Source organism: Grampus griseus (genome assembly GCF_964374135.1).
Source record: "Grampus griseus genome assembly, chromosome: 17".
NCBI lineage: Eukaryota > Metazoa > Chordata > Mammalia > Artiodactyla > Delphinidae > Grampus > Grampus griseus.
Window position 1 is genome coordinate 6,468,510 of NC_139011.1, and position 14,974 is coordinate 6,483,483.

Here is a 14,974-nt window from a genome sequence, read left to right on the forward strand (position 1 = left end):
GCTTTTTTTTTTTTTTTGCCTATCAATGTAATAATGCTTTGCTTATTATTATTTTTTAAATCCTAACCCATCCCATTCTTCCTAATGGTTCTCAGTTTCCATTGTCCTACTTAAGGTAGCTTTTAACCAGAGAATTATTAAACTGCAAGGGACCACAGTGGTCACATAATCTCCTGCCATCCTTTGCTGCACTCCTGATGACAGCAGGGTACAGGATCTGCTGCACTTTCCCCAAAGGTGAGGAGATCTTATCAACTCAGCTCGCAGAGCGCTGGTTTCAAACAAGCACAGGCTGTTCAAGATAGAATACAGGCCTTGCGTCGTGAATCCCGCATCTGCCCCTTCTGTATCATCCTTGTGACGTGAGGAAAGACACTAACTTCCCACACCTGAAATTCTCACCTGTACAATAGGATCACAATACCTCCTCTCTGAGTGGCTGTGAGAACAACATGACATGACATATAAGAAAGTGCCTCATGGAGAGCAGTTTCTCATTAAATGTTACGTCCTTCTTGAAAGTTCATTCTCATACTGAGATCAGACTTATAACGCACGACTCCGTTATTTTCAGGAGCTACACAGAATCGGTCTTACGTCTTTGTAACCTGCAACTGCCCTCTGAGCACAAGAATAAGGAAGGGAAGATCTTTGTTCAAATGCCAACTATCATATTCTTCCCACGGGATGGTTACAGTAACTGACTTAGAAAAGATCAATGGCAACCTTCGTTAGGAAAACTTACCTGGTCCCTGTGCCGGGTTGTCTAGTCCAGTAAACATTTACTAAGTGCTTGCAATGTGCCAGAAACTAGGCTAGTGGATAGAGACTAATTACGAGACACAGTGCCTTTCCTGACAAGTCTACAATCTTCTGAGAAACAGACGCACACTAAGTGAAGATTGCACTACGCAGCGACATGCTAATAAGTTAGATATAACCCGCTAAGTGACTAAAAACGACAAAGCACACAGGAGGCATTTGGGGTGGGTTCTCCACAGGCGGCAATTTTTAGAAACTCGGTCTTGAGAATATTCATCCATTCAGCAAACATGTACTAAGGACCGACTATGTGCTAGACGTTATGCTAGGTGCTGAGAATATAAAGGTGGGTGCAGGGGTGGGGTCGGGGGTCCCTACTCCCATGGAGTTTACAGTCTAATTTATGATTATTCCAGTCCAATGGAACAGGTATTTTAGTAGACTCTAAGAAGACCAGCTTCAACTTTCCCACTTGCCACGTGAATGAGTAACCATTCTTGGGGGTGGGGGGTTCCAGGACCCAGGCTAAGTTGGATATTTTGTAGTATACCCACATGATCTAAAATCCTAGAAATAAGCAAATAAACAAAATAATTTTTTAAAGGTTTTCTTTCTCCTTCCCATGCTGCAAAGCTAAGCGTACAGTGCGAGTAATCTTTAGAATCTCAAACGGTTAAGACGAATGGCAAATGCTAAGCAAGACGGCCAACGTGGCCGTCTGTGATGTGAAGGCAACGCTGTGGTGTGGCAGAATGAGTACGAGCTGTGCTGGAAATGCAGCCTCAGGGACAACGCGCGCCTGGGAAGGGCCAGGCGTGAGTGTGGGCTCACGCGATGCAGGCTGCCTTTCTGCTCAGAGCCCTCCAGCCCTCGTCTGCTAATGACAGGACACATATTCTTCTGCACGGCCACCATCCCACTAGCCGCGGTAGTGGATGGGAAGGGGTGTTATTAACTCAACAGAATACTTTGCAAATCGACTGTTTTCAGGCCTTTGCCATCACATATCAATAAAACTCAGAGCTAAACACAGAAAAACCAAGTGCCTTGAATTTCTCTTCCTTTTGCTCCCCTCGACTTTAACCTTTCAAGAGATTTTTATTTGTATTCATCTAATTTCATTCAAGACTCACCGGGGTATACACACTGAGACAGAGGATGTGTGTGTCTGGTTCACACTGTAGGAGTTCAATCGATCTTTGCTGAGTGGAAAGATGAATTAATGTATGGAAAGAAGGCACTAGCTCTTTCTGAGACGGGTGGATTGGTGGATTTAGCCAAAAAAAGCTAAGTACCTTGCCTGACTCGTACCATGTTTATAGCACAGGGGGGCCTAGGATCCAGGTTTCCCACACCCCCTGCCTTGGCGATTACGGCGACACCATCCAGCCACATCTACAGCACCCAAACCTGAGAGAACTCAAGGCAGGCCGAGGTGGGAAAAAGCAGACACCGGGCCACCTCAGAGGAATTTCACAACGTTTCCTTTCCCTCAGTCTCTGCTACTCTCATGAGACTCGGTCTTTGTGGATGAATCTGAGGCACCACCGCCAGCTTGCTAAGAACACTAGTAAACAGGACCACGTCCAGCTGTAAAGAACACAGAGCCGAGACACAGACACAGCCTTCCCCAAGCGAACAGCCCGATGGTGAAGCTGCCCACATGGCACTGATTTTCAGAATATAATTCGCTGCGCTCCCAGCGCGCGCTCTGCCAGTGCAAAGGGGTGCAGCTCTCCGTCCCTGCCCCGCCAGCGGCCACAGTCACGTGGGAGACTGCGGTGATGCTCAACAGGCCAGCTCTTGCCTCCCATGAGCTGCCCTAGTAACAGCTGACCTAAGTCTGCAAGGACAGACAGGAAACAGTCGGATGAGGGGGAGGAGGACTCGAGGCCGAGGCTGCTACACGAGGAAAGTTCTGGACGCCTAAGAGGACGCAGCCCATTTAGGGAATTATAAGAAGTGCAGTACGACCAGGACGAAGACTCAGCTCCTTCGGTGGCTGCAGATGACACTGAAGAAGTTGTCTGTGGCCCAGGGATTACTGCACGTTCCAGAAACTGTGCCAAGAGGTGCTGAGTTCCTAGCAGGAGACCTCCATTAAAGGGAGACATGGAAACCTACTGGTTCTGGCATTTCAGGCCTGTCACTGCTTCCCCCTTCTTTGACAACAGCTCATATACTCTTTCTTTAATACTTTCAATTACTAATACGAAACATCTATCCAGTACTCATCTTCCTCATTTATGTTAACCAGAAAGTTACAGTAAGAATCCCAGGGGTTCTGTATTCTTGGTAAAGATTCCGCCCTCCCCACCCCCTGCCGCCCATTTTCCATGGATGTATTTTCTTTCTCTTATGCTAAATAAGTCTATGAACCATATCAAAGAATTATGGAATGATAAATGGAAAAACTGATAATCCATTAATTAAAAAAACTGGGAACTTTTATTTTCTTCACTGAAAAGAATTTCCACTAAGAATCGGTATTCAGCAGCACAGCTTAAGAGGAAACGCTTAAGGGTAAAAACAGCTTGGTGTACGTAGGCAACTGCTTTTTGAATGACTGCATCACTCAGAGGCAACCTGCAGAGGACCGTGGCCCAATGCTAGGCTACACGCCTGGCGGGCTTGCCCGCACGCCTCCTTGAACCTGGTCCTGAACCTCGCCACCACCCAAACTCATCTTCCATATCTGAGGTTTAAGTTATTTGACGAAAGAGGTTATTTCTTTCACATTTTCTGTGCCTCTGGTACCAAGTACTTATTTAGCACTCAATAAACGTTTGCTAAAGAGCTAAAGCAAGGTGAGGGATATCGGTCACAACACCCGACGCTATGTCTGGGTCACAGATCATCAGAACACCTCCACTTACATAATCTCCATAGGTCTCTTGTGTCGGGGGCGGCGGTGGAGGTCTGTACCCAGTTGGGGGGACGCCTCTTGCTCTGGGAGTGAGAAGTCCTCTTCCTCGACTCACTGGCCCTCGGGTGGAAAGGATTCCTCTGGAAGTCGGCGTCCCTCGCGGTACCCCGACTCCCACTGGCCGGGCCGCGACTCCTCCCCTCCCCCTGCAAGCAAAAGGGTCAAATTAGCAACACTCGTGGTATTCTCTAGCATTCCACTGTGCGCATGCATTTATACCTCACAAAAATCGGTGTCCCGTAATTCTGTAAAAAGAAATAAGGAAACCACGTGCAAAGTGAAAACTAAAAGCAAATGAGAAACAGGCACCTACCTAAAGGAAGGAAATTAAGTCATTTAGGCAGCTCGTCCAGCAACAATAAAGATGGTAACATCAAAGAAACCCCAGGAGTCAGGGTCTGCCTGGGACACAGGATAGGAAACTGACATCTGGGGAGGCTGCATCTACTGAGCACTCCATCACGTCCTGCCAGGGTCACAGCCAACCCTCACTCCAACACTGTGACCTGGGCCTTACCTGGCTTGTCTGCGGACAAGGAAACGGAGGCCTAAACAGGCCTTAAGACTGTCTGAGAACACACAGCTGGCACACCCGGGACCAAAACATATCAGATTCCACGAGAGAGGGAATAAAATGAACCTTCCCAAAGAGTGTACCTACTACCTAGGGACTGAAAGCATCACTCTTAGGTTAAATAAACACATATATTTTCTGAAGTAGAATTCAACATATTCATGTATTTCTAACATAAAATATGAGACTTCCAAGTCAGAGAGGAAGGCAGGAGGCAGAAGAGCCCAACATAAGGTAAAACTTGAGGAAGTGTGCAAGTCCCATGAAGAAACGAGGACAGAAGTTCGGCTCCGCCAGAAAATAAAGGCATAGCCTGACCCACCTCCTGTGGACAATGTCCTCCAAACAAGGAGAACCAAGCAGATAATGAGGCTGCCTACAGACCAGTTCTCTCTTCTTCTCTTGTTTGATTGGGATAGCAAATACACAGCTGAAAGCTCCAATTCCACAAACTCGTTCTTTGAAAGGATCAATAAAATTAATAAACCTCTAGACAGGCTAAACAAGAAAAAAACAACAATATCATAAATGAAAGAGGGGTCATCACTACTGACCTCAAGGACATTAAAAGATAAAAAAGGAAGATGATGAACAAGTCTAGGCCCACAAATTTGTTAACTCTGATGAACTGGACTAATTCCTTGAAATATACAAATGACCAAATCTCCTATAAAGAGAATTAAATAATCTGAATAAACCTATGTTTATTAAAGAAATTTAATCAATAATTAATAATCTTCCAAAAAAGAAAGCACCAGACCCAGAGGTTTCACTGGCGAATCCTATCAAATATTAAAGGAAGGAATGATATCAGTTTTCCACTCTCTTCCAGAAAATCAAATCAGAGGAAACATTTCCTAACTCATTCTCTGAGGGTGGCCACCGGACGTGCCTCCTGAAAATTATTTCTACATTACTAGTCAGAGGCTGAGACTGGCCTGGGCCACCGGGGAAGACAGAAGTGACCGGCTTCCACTTGGTCTTGAGCCCTTATGGGGACCTGTCACAGGAGGTGCCTCCCAAGATTTTTTCTCTAAGTCCACCTGTGGAAGCCACAACTGGTCAAGGGGCTGGGAGACAGAGAGGCCGAGGAAGGGTGGCAGGGAGCTGAGCAAGGTGGTCTCTGACATCCCGAGGAAGAGACATGTGGTCCAAGGGGAGGCAAAAGGCATTAAAGACATTATACAATGAAACAAACAAGCAAGCGGACCATAAATCGGTATCTCCCATGAACAAAGACGCAAAAATCTTCAAAAACAGCAGCAAATTGAATTTAATAATGTATTAAACACGTCACGACCACATGGGATTTGTTCCAGGTATGAAAGGCTGCTTCAGCATTAGTGAAAATCCATGTGACCAGCCTGCCAAGAAGGCTTACGAAGAAGAATCGTAAGGTCACATAAAGCAGAAAAGGCGTTTAATGAAATGCAACGTCATTCACGATAAAGACTCGGCAAACTAGGAACGGAGGTAAATTTACTCAAGTTAAAAAAGAACATCTACAAAAACCTACAACTAACATCATATTGAACGGTGAGAGACTGAATGCTTTCCCCTTAAGATTGGGAACAAGGCAAGGATGCCCAGCCTTACCACTCCAATTAAAACTGTACTAGAGGAAGACATATGGGAACATATGTTTATGTATGACTGATTCACTTTGTTGTAAAGCAGAAACTAACACACCATTGTAAAGCAATTATACCCCAATAAAGATGTTAAAAAAAAAAAAATCACTCTAAAAAAAAAAAAAAAACTGTACTAGAAGTCCTACCTAATTCAATAGGACAAGAAAAGGAAATAAAACTTTTAAGATTGTGCAGGAAGAAACAAAACTTTGTCTGCAGGTGACATTTCCATGTAAGAATTCCCAAAGAATCAACCAGATCAAAACAAAACAAAGCAACCATACGAACAAACAATAAACTAGAACTAATAAGCACGTGAAACAGGTCTTGGAATACGAAGTTAATAAGTCAACTGCTTTCCTACACAGCTGCAATGAATACCTGAAATCTGAAATTTTGAAATTAGTCACTAAAACCACCAAGATGCCCTTTGTTCAATAGGTGAACAGATAAGCAAGCTGGGGTACATTCATATAATGGAATATGATTCAGCAACAAAAAGCCATGAGCTAATAGTGGTAAGTCATGTGAACAGTATGTTCCCATGATATGATGTAATAAAAATAGCATTTTATTTTTTACCTCTGCGGTTTTTGTTCCCCAAACCTATAACCCTGGGCTAATCGTGAGCAAAATATTAGACAAATCCCAAAGGAGGGACACCTTACCAAAACCTGACTGGTACTTCTCAAAACTGTCAAAATCCATGACTTTCACCTTTAGGCAACTTGCGTTATCCCTTTTTTGAGCACTGTAAGTTAGATCTTTTTTGTGTGTGTTTTCATACTAGGTCATAAAAATCGGTGCAATAAAATTGGTGGTCTAGAGCAAGGACACTGGATTCAGATCGATTTCCTGACTGTACTTATTTACCTCTGCCTTCCAATTAACATTCAAACTAATCAAGAGTCTGAACTTTCCAAGACAGTCTCGTCAATTGTGAAATGGGATACAGAACCCATTTCTTAGTACTATGGTGAAGGAAAAATGGCAGGACATACACGGTATTTAGCCCATTGGCTACTCAATGAATAGCAGCAACTTAGATAAATTTCAGTCTCTCTGAGCTGTACTGATAGACACTGTAATAGCTATAGTCTTCCTCACCTTTTTATCTCTGCTATACATCTAGAAAAATCTTCAATGTGATTAGCGAAAAGAGTAGTTTCTACCTATGGTACATCTAACTCATCTGTGATATTTCAGTCAACCTGTGTGTATTCAAACTAAAGAAGCCTCTGGCTTCTTTATCTAATACCCCATCTCTGCCGTCCAAGGTACTATATCGATCACAAAATATTCAGTATTTCAATAAATTCATGTCTTTTACCACACGGAAAGACATTATATTTAAGAAGCTCACCATTCTTTCTTATCATCATCGACATTGTCAAGCTATGTGCCCACTGGGTATATGGAATCATACTAAAGAATCCGTTATAGAATTTTAGACAAGTCATTTGATATATGTAGCTCGGGATACTTGTCTACAAAAGACACTTTGAAGATTCGTTTTTAAGAGTTTCAAATCCCACGGGAATGGTGTCGAGCAGCACGGTCTTAGTACTGCCGTTAAGTGGTCTCTGGTGAGAGGAAGGCACGACGCAGTGACAGGCCAACGTGAAGGTCCCGCTGCACTGCCTCGTGCTCACTCAACGCTACAAATGAAGTTCAGGGTAGAGCTGAACAGCAGGGCTCATAACATGGGATGAGAACAGAAAAGTGTCTGGGAGATGACATTTATAACGACAATCAATGGGAACGTACTTATTTTTTACTTGAAAGGTTGATTCAAATTGATAGGATTGGGTGCTACACCGCTCAGAACGGGGATAAGGGAAAAGCAGAAACATAACGCATCTGACTAGAAAGTTTCATAAGCAAAGGGGTGTGACTGTAATGGTTCTTTCTGTTTGCATTTTTCAGCAGGGTGGCCTTGGTTTCTGGTTTTGAAACTCAGATATGAAAATAATTGAGAAAAGTTTTTTCCATGGAAAGAGTGCTTTGGATGATCAATAACTTCTTGCGTTCAGTCAATTAGGAACTAATTATTCAGTTTATATATTAATAGGAGGTTTTAGGCTATGATGAAAAGGCATGTGATGTGGGTTCCAGCACACCCACACTCAAACTCAAATCTAGTCCTGTCGTCACTGGGCTGCTGAGCCTTGGTTTTCCCATCGACAAGTCCAGTTAATAACATCTGGCTCTTGAGACCGGCTGTGAGGTTTCCAACCACATCAGTGCCTAAGCTGAAACAGGCGCTCAGCAAGCGGTAATTACCGTGTGGATTTCTACCTGGACTCTGTCCTGACGCTGTCCTTTTGGCTGCTAACCCAAGGGTGAGGAGAGAGAGGAGACAGAGGCGCATCTCGCGTTTGTGCTCCTGTCGTCCATGCGGCAGCAGCGCATTTACGTACGTTTCATACATGTAGCAACAGTGACGCAGTGTGGTACACAGTAAGGGTATATATACCACACTGTCTGGCCTTTGTCTATATATATATTTTTTTGCGGTACGCAGGCCTCTCACTGCTGTGGCCTCTCCCGTTGCGGAGCACAGGCTCCGGACGTGCAGGCCCAGCGGCCATGGCTCACGGGCCCAGCTGCTCCGCGGCACGTGGGATCTTCTCGGACCAGGGCACGAACCCGTGTCCCCTGCATCGGCAGGCGGACTCTCAACCACTGCGCCACCAGGGAAGTACCACTTGGCCTTTTGATGTAAGTTGAGCGTGTCTTTCTCCTGACCCAGCCCTTGGAGAATTACTCCTCCTAAATGTGGATTTTTTTTTTTTTTTTTTTTTTTTTTTTGCGGTACACGGGCCTCTCACTGCTGTGGCCCCTCCCGTCGCGGAGCACAGGCTCCGGACGCGCAGGCCCAGCGGCCATGGCTCACGGGCCCAGCTGCTCCGCGGCATGTGGGATCTTCCCGGACCGGGGCACGAACCCGCGTCCCCCGCATCGGCAGGCGGACCCTCAACCACTGCGCCACCAGGGAAGCCCTGTCTATATATTTTATGAGAAGCAAAAGTATATGATAAAACAATGAATTTCGTGGAATTAGCTCAAGCTAGCTCCAGCATTATCAGCTGGGTGACCCTGGGAAACACAGGGGATGCCTGGGCCTCAGGAAGAGAAAGGTCTACAGCTGATCACAGAGGGGGTGCCTGCTGGATCCAGTGTCAAGGTCTAGCCGGTCTCACAGTAAGAATAAGCTTTCCCAGAGATCCATCCGAGGACCCATGCTTGATGCGCTAATGACCTGAGGGCTAATTTATTTTCCTGTAGGATCCCTAAGACTTGTGACAACTTTCCTTCACTTCTCTGAAAGCTTAATCACTGAGATATTTTTTTTTTTCTTGACAGAGGTTGACAAGGGAACGAGAAGCTGGACGGAAGGGAAAGGTAAACGCAGCCTATGGTCATAATCCCTCAGAACAAACGTAAGAAGCCATCGGGGCTGATGGAGACTAGAAGTTCTGAATAGGAGACTCTGGCAGCTCTCTGTCTCACCACCTTTACAGATCATCTGAAGCACGGTGCTAGGGCCGTGCTTCTCCTCTCACACGTTACTGTGCACGCACATCACCTGGGGCCTGGTTTCGGGGCAGAGTCTGCATCAGTACATCTAGGCTGGGGACTGAGACTCTGCATTTCAAGTGCTGCCTTGGGTAGCTTGGATCCAGAGGTTATAGACTTGTTATGAAACCTGTCGGTTATCTCTTTTCTTTATTCTGCAAACCATCCAACCTTCAATGCAATTAAAAAAAAAAAAAAAAAGACTAAGTGTTACGTTATCCTACATTGTACACAGTCTGTAAGAAATCCAATGCAATCTGTTTCTTCTCCAACAAGTTACAAACTGGTTACTAGTAAAACTGTTGACCACATAAGACAGTGTGAGAGAGTCCACCCTCTTAAAAGTACAAGAAACTTACCGTTTCATCCAGGGACGTAGCCCCTGAAAAGAGACAGCTCGCTCCGTACTCTGAAGCCTGTCACTGTCTTCCAATTCTGATTGTTAGCATGTTTTTACTTTTTTTCCTTATAAACAAAAATAGCAAAAACCTTTATCATTTCTAAGTATCAGCCTTACTTCTGCCTTCTGGGACTATGCCACACAAGTCTTCTTCCTCTGTGATGATGGTGAAATTGATAATAAAGGAGTGAAGAAGAGATGTGCAATTTGCCCAGGGACTGATCAAATATCTGTGCTACAGGAATTCTATTTTTAGTGAGGGATCATTTTGAGTAATCAGAAAAGGAATCATGCCACAGTCTGGGCTCCGATGGGACATTTAAAAAATTAAGTAGGATATGGATTAATGTGTGCTCAACGTCCTATCTCCATTTTACAGACGAAGAAACTAGGCTTAGAGAGGGAAGTTCCCTGAGACCACGCAGCTAGGAGGGGCTGGGGGTGACTCTGATTTTCCCATAACCACACCCTAACTCCAGGCAGATGGCCCCATTTTTCCTGCTTTCAAGCCTTTGCCCCTCTGCGCAGGATGACTTCCCTCTGGCACTACCCTGCCTTATTACTTTACCTTCATCCTAAGTGTGTTTGTACCCACGCTCCCCATCCAGGATGATCTGTGCTATCGTTTCTGCTTCCGCTTCACTTTTCCTCATAACCCTCGTGCTCTGTTTCAGCCATTCTGCCATAACTACTTGTTTCTCTGACTTTCCTCTTAAAAATCCCAGAATGGCAGGACAATGACTTGGTCATCATCTCTGCAACTTCAATTTGTCAAGGAAAGAGCTCAGGAAAATGTGTGACATTAAATGACCTAACACCAGAAACTGACTGATGGCCAAAGAGGAAAAAAATTGATTAAAACTTCTGAAGAGCCAGGGTGGGGAGGGGAGGGCAGGGGAGGAGATGCCCACTGCACCGGAAACACTCACTGGGCTCCTTCCACCCTCCAGGGCTGCAGACTGACAGCGGCGCTTGCTTGACATTATTCTAGGAAAAGTCAGTTGGCCTGATGGGTATCCAAGCCTTCCTTCAGCCGGCACTAGAGTCGACAGGAGGACCGGGAACCCACACCCGGCTTCGGGCTGCGCGGATGCACCGTAAGCAGGAGAACCGTGCTCAGTGGCTTTTCTCACGTGTCTGTTCCAGGCTGCACTTAAGTTACAAGTTCTTGTCAGAAGTTTTCTCGCTGTTTGGCACATTATTTGCCTCAGTTATTGCCTTCCCAAAGCCTATTAAGGTGATTTTAAAAGAAAGCACACGTTTTTCTCCTTTTGCCTCCCCTTAATCAACCCCAGCGTGGCTGCACTAACACACACTCAGAGAGCATGTGGACCCAAGGGAGTGAATGCTGAGGACTGAGGGGCAGTCCAGGTCTCACGGCAAGAGAAGCAGAGAAGCTCGTGTCCAAGGAAAGTCCTCTAGTGTCTGCCCGGGGCGCGGGGCACGTGTGTGGTCAACCACTGTCAGGGTTTTAAGAAAGGCACGGACAGTAGACACAGAGTTGGAAGGAAGGAGAGGAGAGTGACTGTTCTGACAGGTCAGGTGGTACAAGGTCCTCAGAAGGTAAATCCAGGAGGCAATCATATAGTTTACATAACATCCCAAATTAATGGGTTTTTAAAATTGGAAATTCTTGTAATTTTGGCTAGTAGAAAAAGAAATACCATTTTCCTATATCCAGCCTTCCCTTAATGATAAAGAAGGACTTTTTAATAGAGATTGGTAGAATAATATAAATCATATCATATGCTGGTGAAATATTTATGGCCCATATATTAACTATTCAGCTTTCCCGATAACACTTCTCACATACTGCGGAGAAGAATGGATCATTTTCTGTCATTAAAACAATCTTTAGCATCTGTGATACTATTCATAATCCATTTTAAAAAGAGAATAGGTACCATGTGAAAATCTGTGTGGATGAGAAAATGAGAGTGACCGAGTCCCATCTGATCCCCTGGTTTGGGGAAGTCACGTGCTCTGCCCAACAGGCAGAGCAACTGTGGCTACCTAATATTTATCACAGCAGCTGCTGAGATGCCGGTTTTACAAAGATACGATGTCACTGAAATCAGTGGGGCATGACCTAGTGTTAAAACAATAAATGATTAACTTAAGCTGATAGTTTCATTCAGTGTCTGAAAGCTGCCGGTTACTGCAGTGGTCCCATGAAATTTTAAACTCTCCACGGCAGCCCTGTGAGCGTGAGGCAGCATCCCAGCGCCCTGGCATACAGTCTGGGAAGTGCAATCATAAGATCTAACATGGGGTTGCAGTCCAAGAAAAGAAGAGATAAGGGGAAGGCAAACTCTTTAAAGAAACTGTAGCTGAAAATATTCCCCATCTGATGAAAGCTGATAAAAGCCGCGTGAATGGGTCAGCCTCATGTCCTAGGTTGAAACAAAACCACCACGTTCGGCACCCAGTGCTGGTGAATGCGTACTTACTACTTAGAAAGACAGGCTTCATCTGCTTTGTTCACTTTTTCTTCCTGCTCTTTCTGGTAACACATGCAGGGAGAGAACACTGCATGCTACTTGGGGAAAGGGCCAGATGGGCCAGACAAGGCCAGTGGAGAAGCAACACAGAACTAGCCAGCTGTTCTGAAGAGGGGAAAGGAAGGGAGCATCCTGGAGGGCTCAAAACTGTCCAGCCCAGACCACCAGGGCAGCAGGCAATATATGCGGTGGAGACCTTACGGGGAAAACCACAGAGCTAAACAGAGAGTTTGCTTGGAGTGGCGTCAGTCCTAATCTTCCCTGATGTGTTCTCTGCTGGGGTCCGTGCGGGGAGTTAGGGAGGTGACGTACCACAGGGCTGCACAGGGCAGAACGGAAGTAAAGAAACTTCCTTATCTCCTAAGTTAAAAAGGAGTAAGTTTAGTCCTCTCATTTGAAACTGAATGAAAAGGTTTTATTAAAATACTTATTTCTCCCTTCTGCAGGATTTACTTTTAGATCATTTACATCTTTCAGCAGAAAGCTACCCTGAAGTGATACCAGTGGGGAACATTCATGAAGATTCTAGTAATGACTTGTTCTGCTGTGAAATTCCAAAGTGGTGCTGTCCATGTGACCATTCCCAAAAAGCTGATCCCCTGGTAATCTAGTCACATGACAAACAAGAACTACACTAACAAAAAATGTTGTAAATGGTCCACACTTGATCAGAAGAGTCTAAAGAATTTGCGATTGTACTGTATTCACTCAACATGTATTTACTGAGTGATTCCTATATGCCAAACATTATGGACACAAGTGCCTTTAAGGTTTTACATAATACTGAGGAGTAACCAATGAAAAACTGAACAAGTCAGAAAGGTAAATTCAGTTTGATAAGTGCTACCATGTAACCAAGAAGGGTGCTGTGGGCTGGCTTCCGGGTTATGGGGGCGGCCACTTCAAACAAGGCAACCAGCAAAGGCTTCTCTGACATGGTGCCTGTGTGTGTTGAGAACAGGATGCTGAGGGGCAGGCAGGCAACTGCAGACAGGCCTTCCAAGGAGGAGGAGTGAAGGCAAAGGACAGGGAAAGGAACGAGCTCGGCCTGTTCAAGGAACAGAAGGGAGACCAGTCTGGCTGGAGTGCAGGGTGGAAAAGGTGATCAAAGAAAAACAGGTTTAAGGCTTATTTCAGAGCTAAAATCAAAATGACTTACTGAGGGACTGAGTGTAGCGAGGACCTACCTATGACCGTCCAGTGGTCCCAGGACTAGAAAGCGCTAGGCTGCAATAAGTGCATTTGCCTTTTGTTTTATGGCTGTTTTCAGCCATTTAGATGCTGTGAATTCTAAAACCATATTTTCCTCCACTTTGGCCACTAGAAAGCTCAAAGCGTAATCTGAAGACCAATTTTGCCAACCCCACAAAATAACATGTACCTTTTTGTGTATTAATCTCACCCTTAGGATTTTTGTAATTTTCTATCCTAATTATTTTCCATATTAATTTATTTTTCTTCTGGTAGATGGACATTAACTTAGCAAGTTACTATATGTGATCTGATGAGAAAAAGTAGTAAAAATATGTCTTTTCATCATAGTTTGTATTAATTGTGCTGTAATTAATATATAAGAAAAGTGACAGAATGAAAATTCTATGGAAAAACTGCAAGGGGAGAATGAGTGGAAGAAAAAAAAAAAAAAAAGATTCTGGATAAAAACAGAAGGGAAGGATCAAAGAGAGGGAGAGGCATGGTTTCTGGAACCAGACTGCCTGCATTCCAGCCAGGCTCTAAAAATCCCCAGCTGAGTGACTGGAGCAAGTAACTGACTCCTCTGGCCTTGGTTTCCTCATCTGTGAAATGGTGACTTTAGCAAAACAGTGCCCGCCTCACAGGGCTGTTATGAGGCTTAACCTAGTTAATATCTGTAATGTGCGCGGAAAGCACTCAGTCAGTAGTAGGCACGATGTGAGTGTCTGTTAAAGGAAGTTTCAGTTCGGGATGTAAAGACAAGTAGGACTTAAACAGGTGAGAGGGTTAGAGAGCGGAACCACAGACTTGCAGACACAGGAGCAGTGTGAACAAAGGTTTGGAAGGGCAGAGCACACCCTTTAACCCAGTGGCGGTGTCGGGGGGAGGCAGGCGCTAAAGCAGGAAACCTGGCAAAGTAATGAACAAAGACCAACTGGGAGAGAGGTCTTAAGAGAAAGTACAGAAGGGCAACTGAATGCCTCTTAGAGGAACATGAATTTCACACTGAAGAAAACAGAGTATTTGAACGATCTGGTGCCACGCAAGCCCACAACCACATGGAGGGAAGGTGGTGGTGCCTGGCTCCCTGGCACGTGGGGAGCGGAAGTGCCCCGCATCAGGTGTTGGATCAGCACGAACCAGCCACTGCTCCACAGGCGAACCACTGGGTCTGAAGTGTGACCTGAACGGTAATTCCATCCCAAAATACCCACTACCAAGGCAATGGAAAAGCTCAAAATGGCAAGCAGGGTATAGGCTGCCACCAAGAGGAATAATTTTTCACCTGGGCAGATGGAGGTTATCTCTCCAGATACTACACTCCCTCAGAACAGAAAGTTTCTGCCTTCCTTGTCAATTCATAACATAACATTTTCAACTGAAGTGAAAATGAGACAACTAGATTAG

The 14,974-nt window shown here is 45.0% G+C and overlaps 1 protein-coding gene across 3 annotated transcripts in view; it reads right to left on the minus strand.

The window, feature by feature from the left end:
* Positions 1–14,974, minus strand: part of KHDRBS3 (KH RNA binding domain containing, signal transduction associated 3) — a 165,235-nt gene that overhangs the window by 60,229 nt on the left and 90,032 nt on the right. For all 3 annotated transcript variants that reach the window (XR_014297996.1, XM_082674876.1, XM_082674875.1), the window contains exon 6: positions 3,639–3,834. Coding sequence is in view for 2 of the 3 variants with exons in the window: in XM_082674876.1 (XP_082531002.1) it covers positions 3,639–3,834 (196 nt within the window). In the remaining variant the exon portion in view is untranslated. The remainder of the gene's footprint in view (positions 1–3,638; positions 3,835–14,974) is intronic.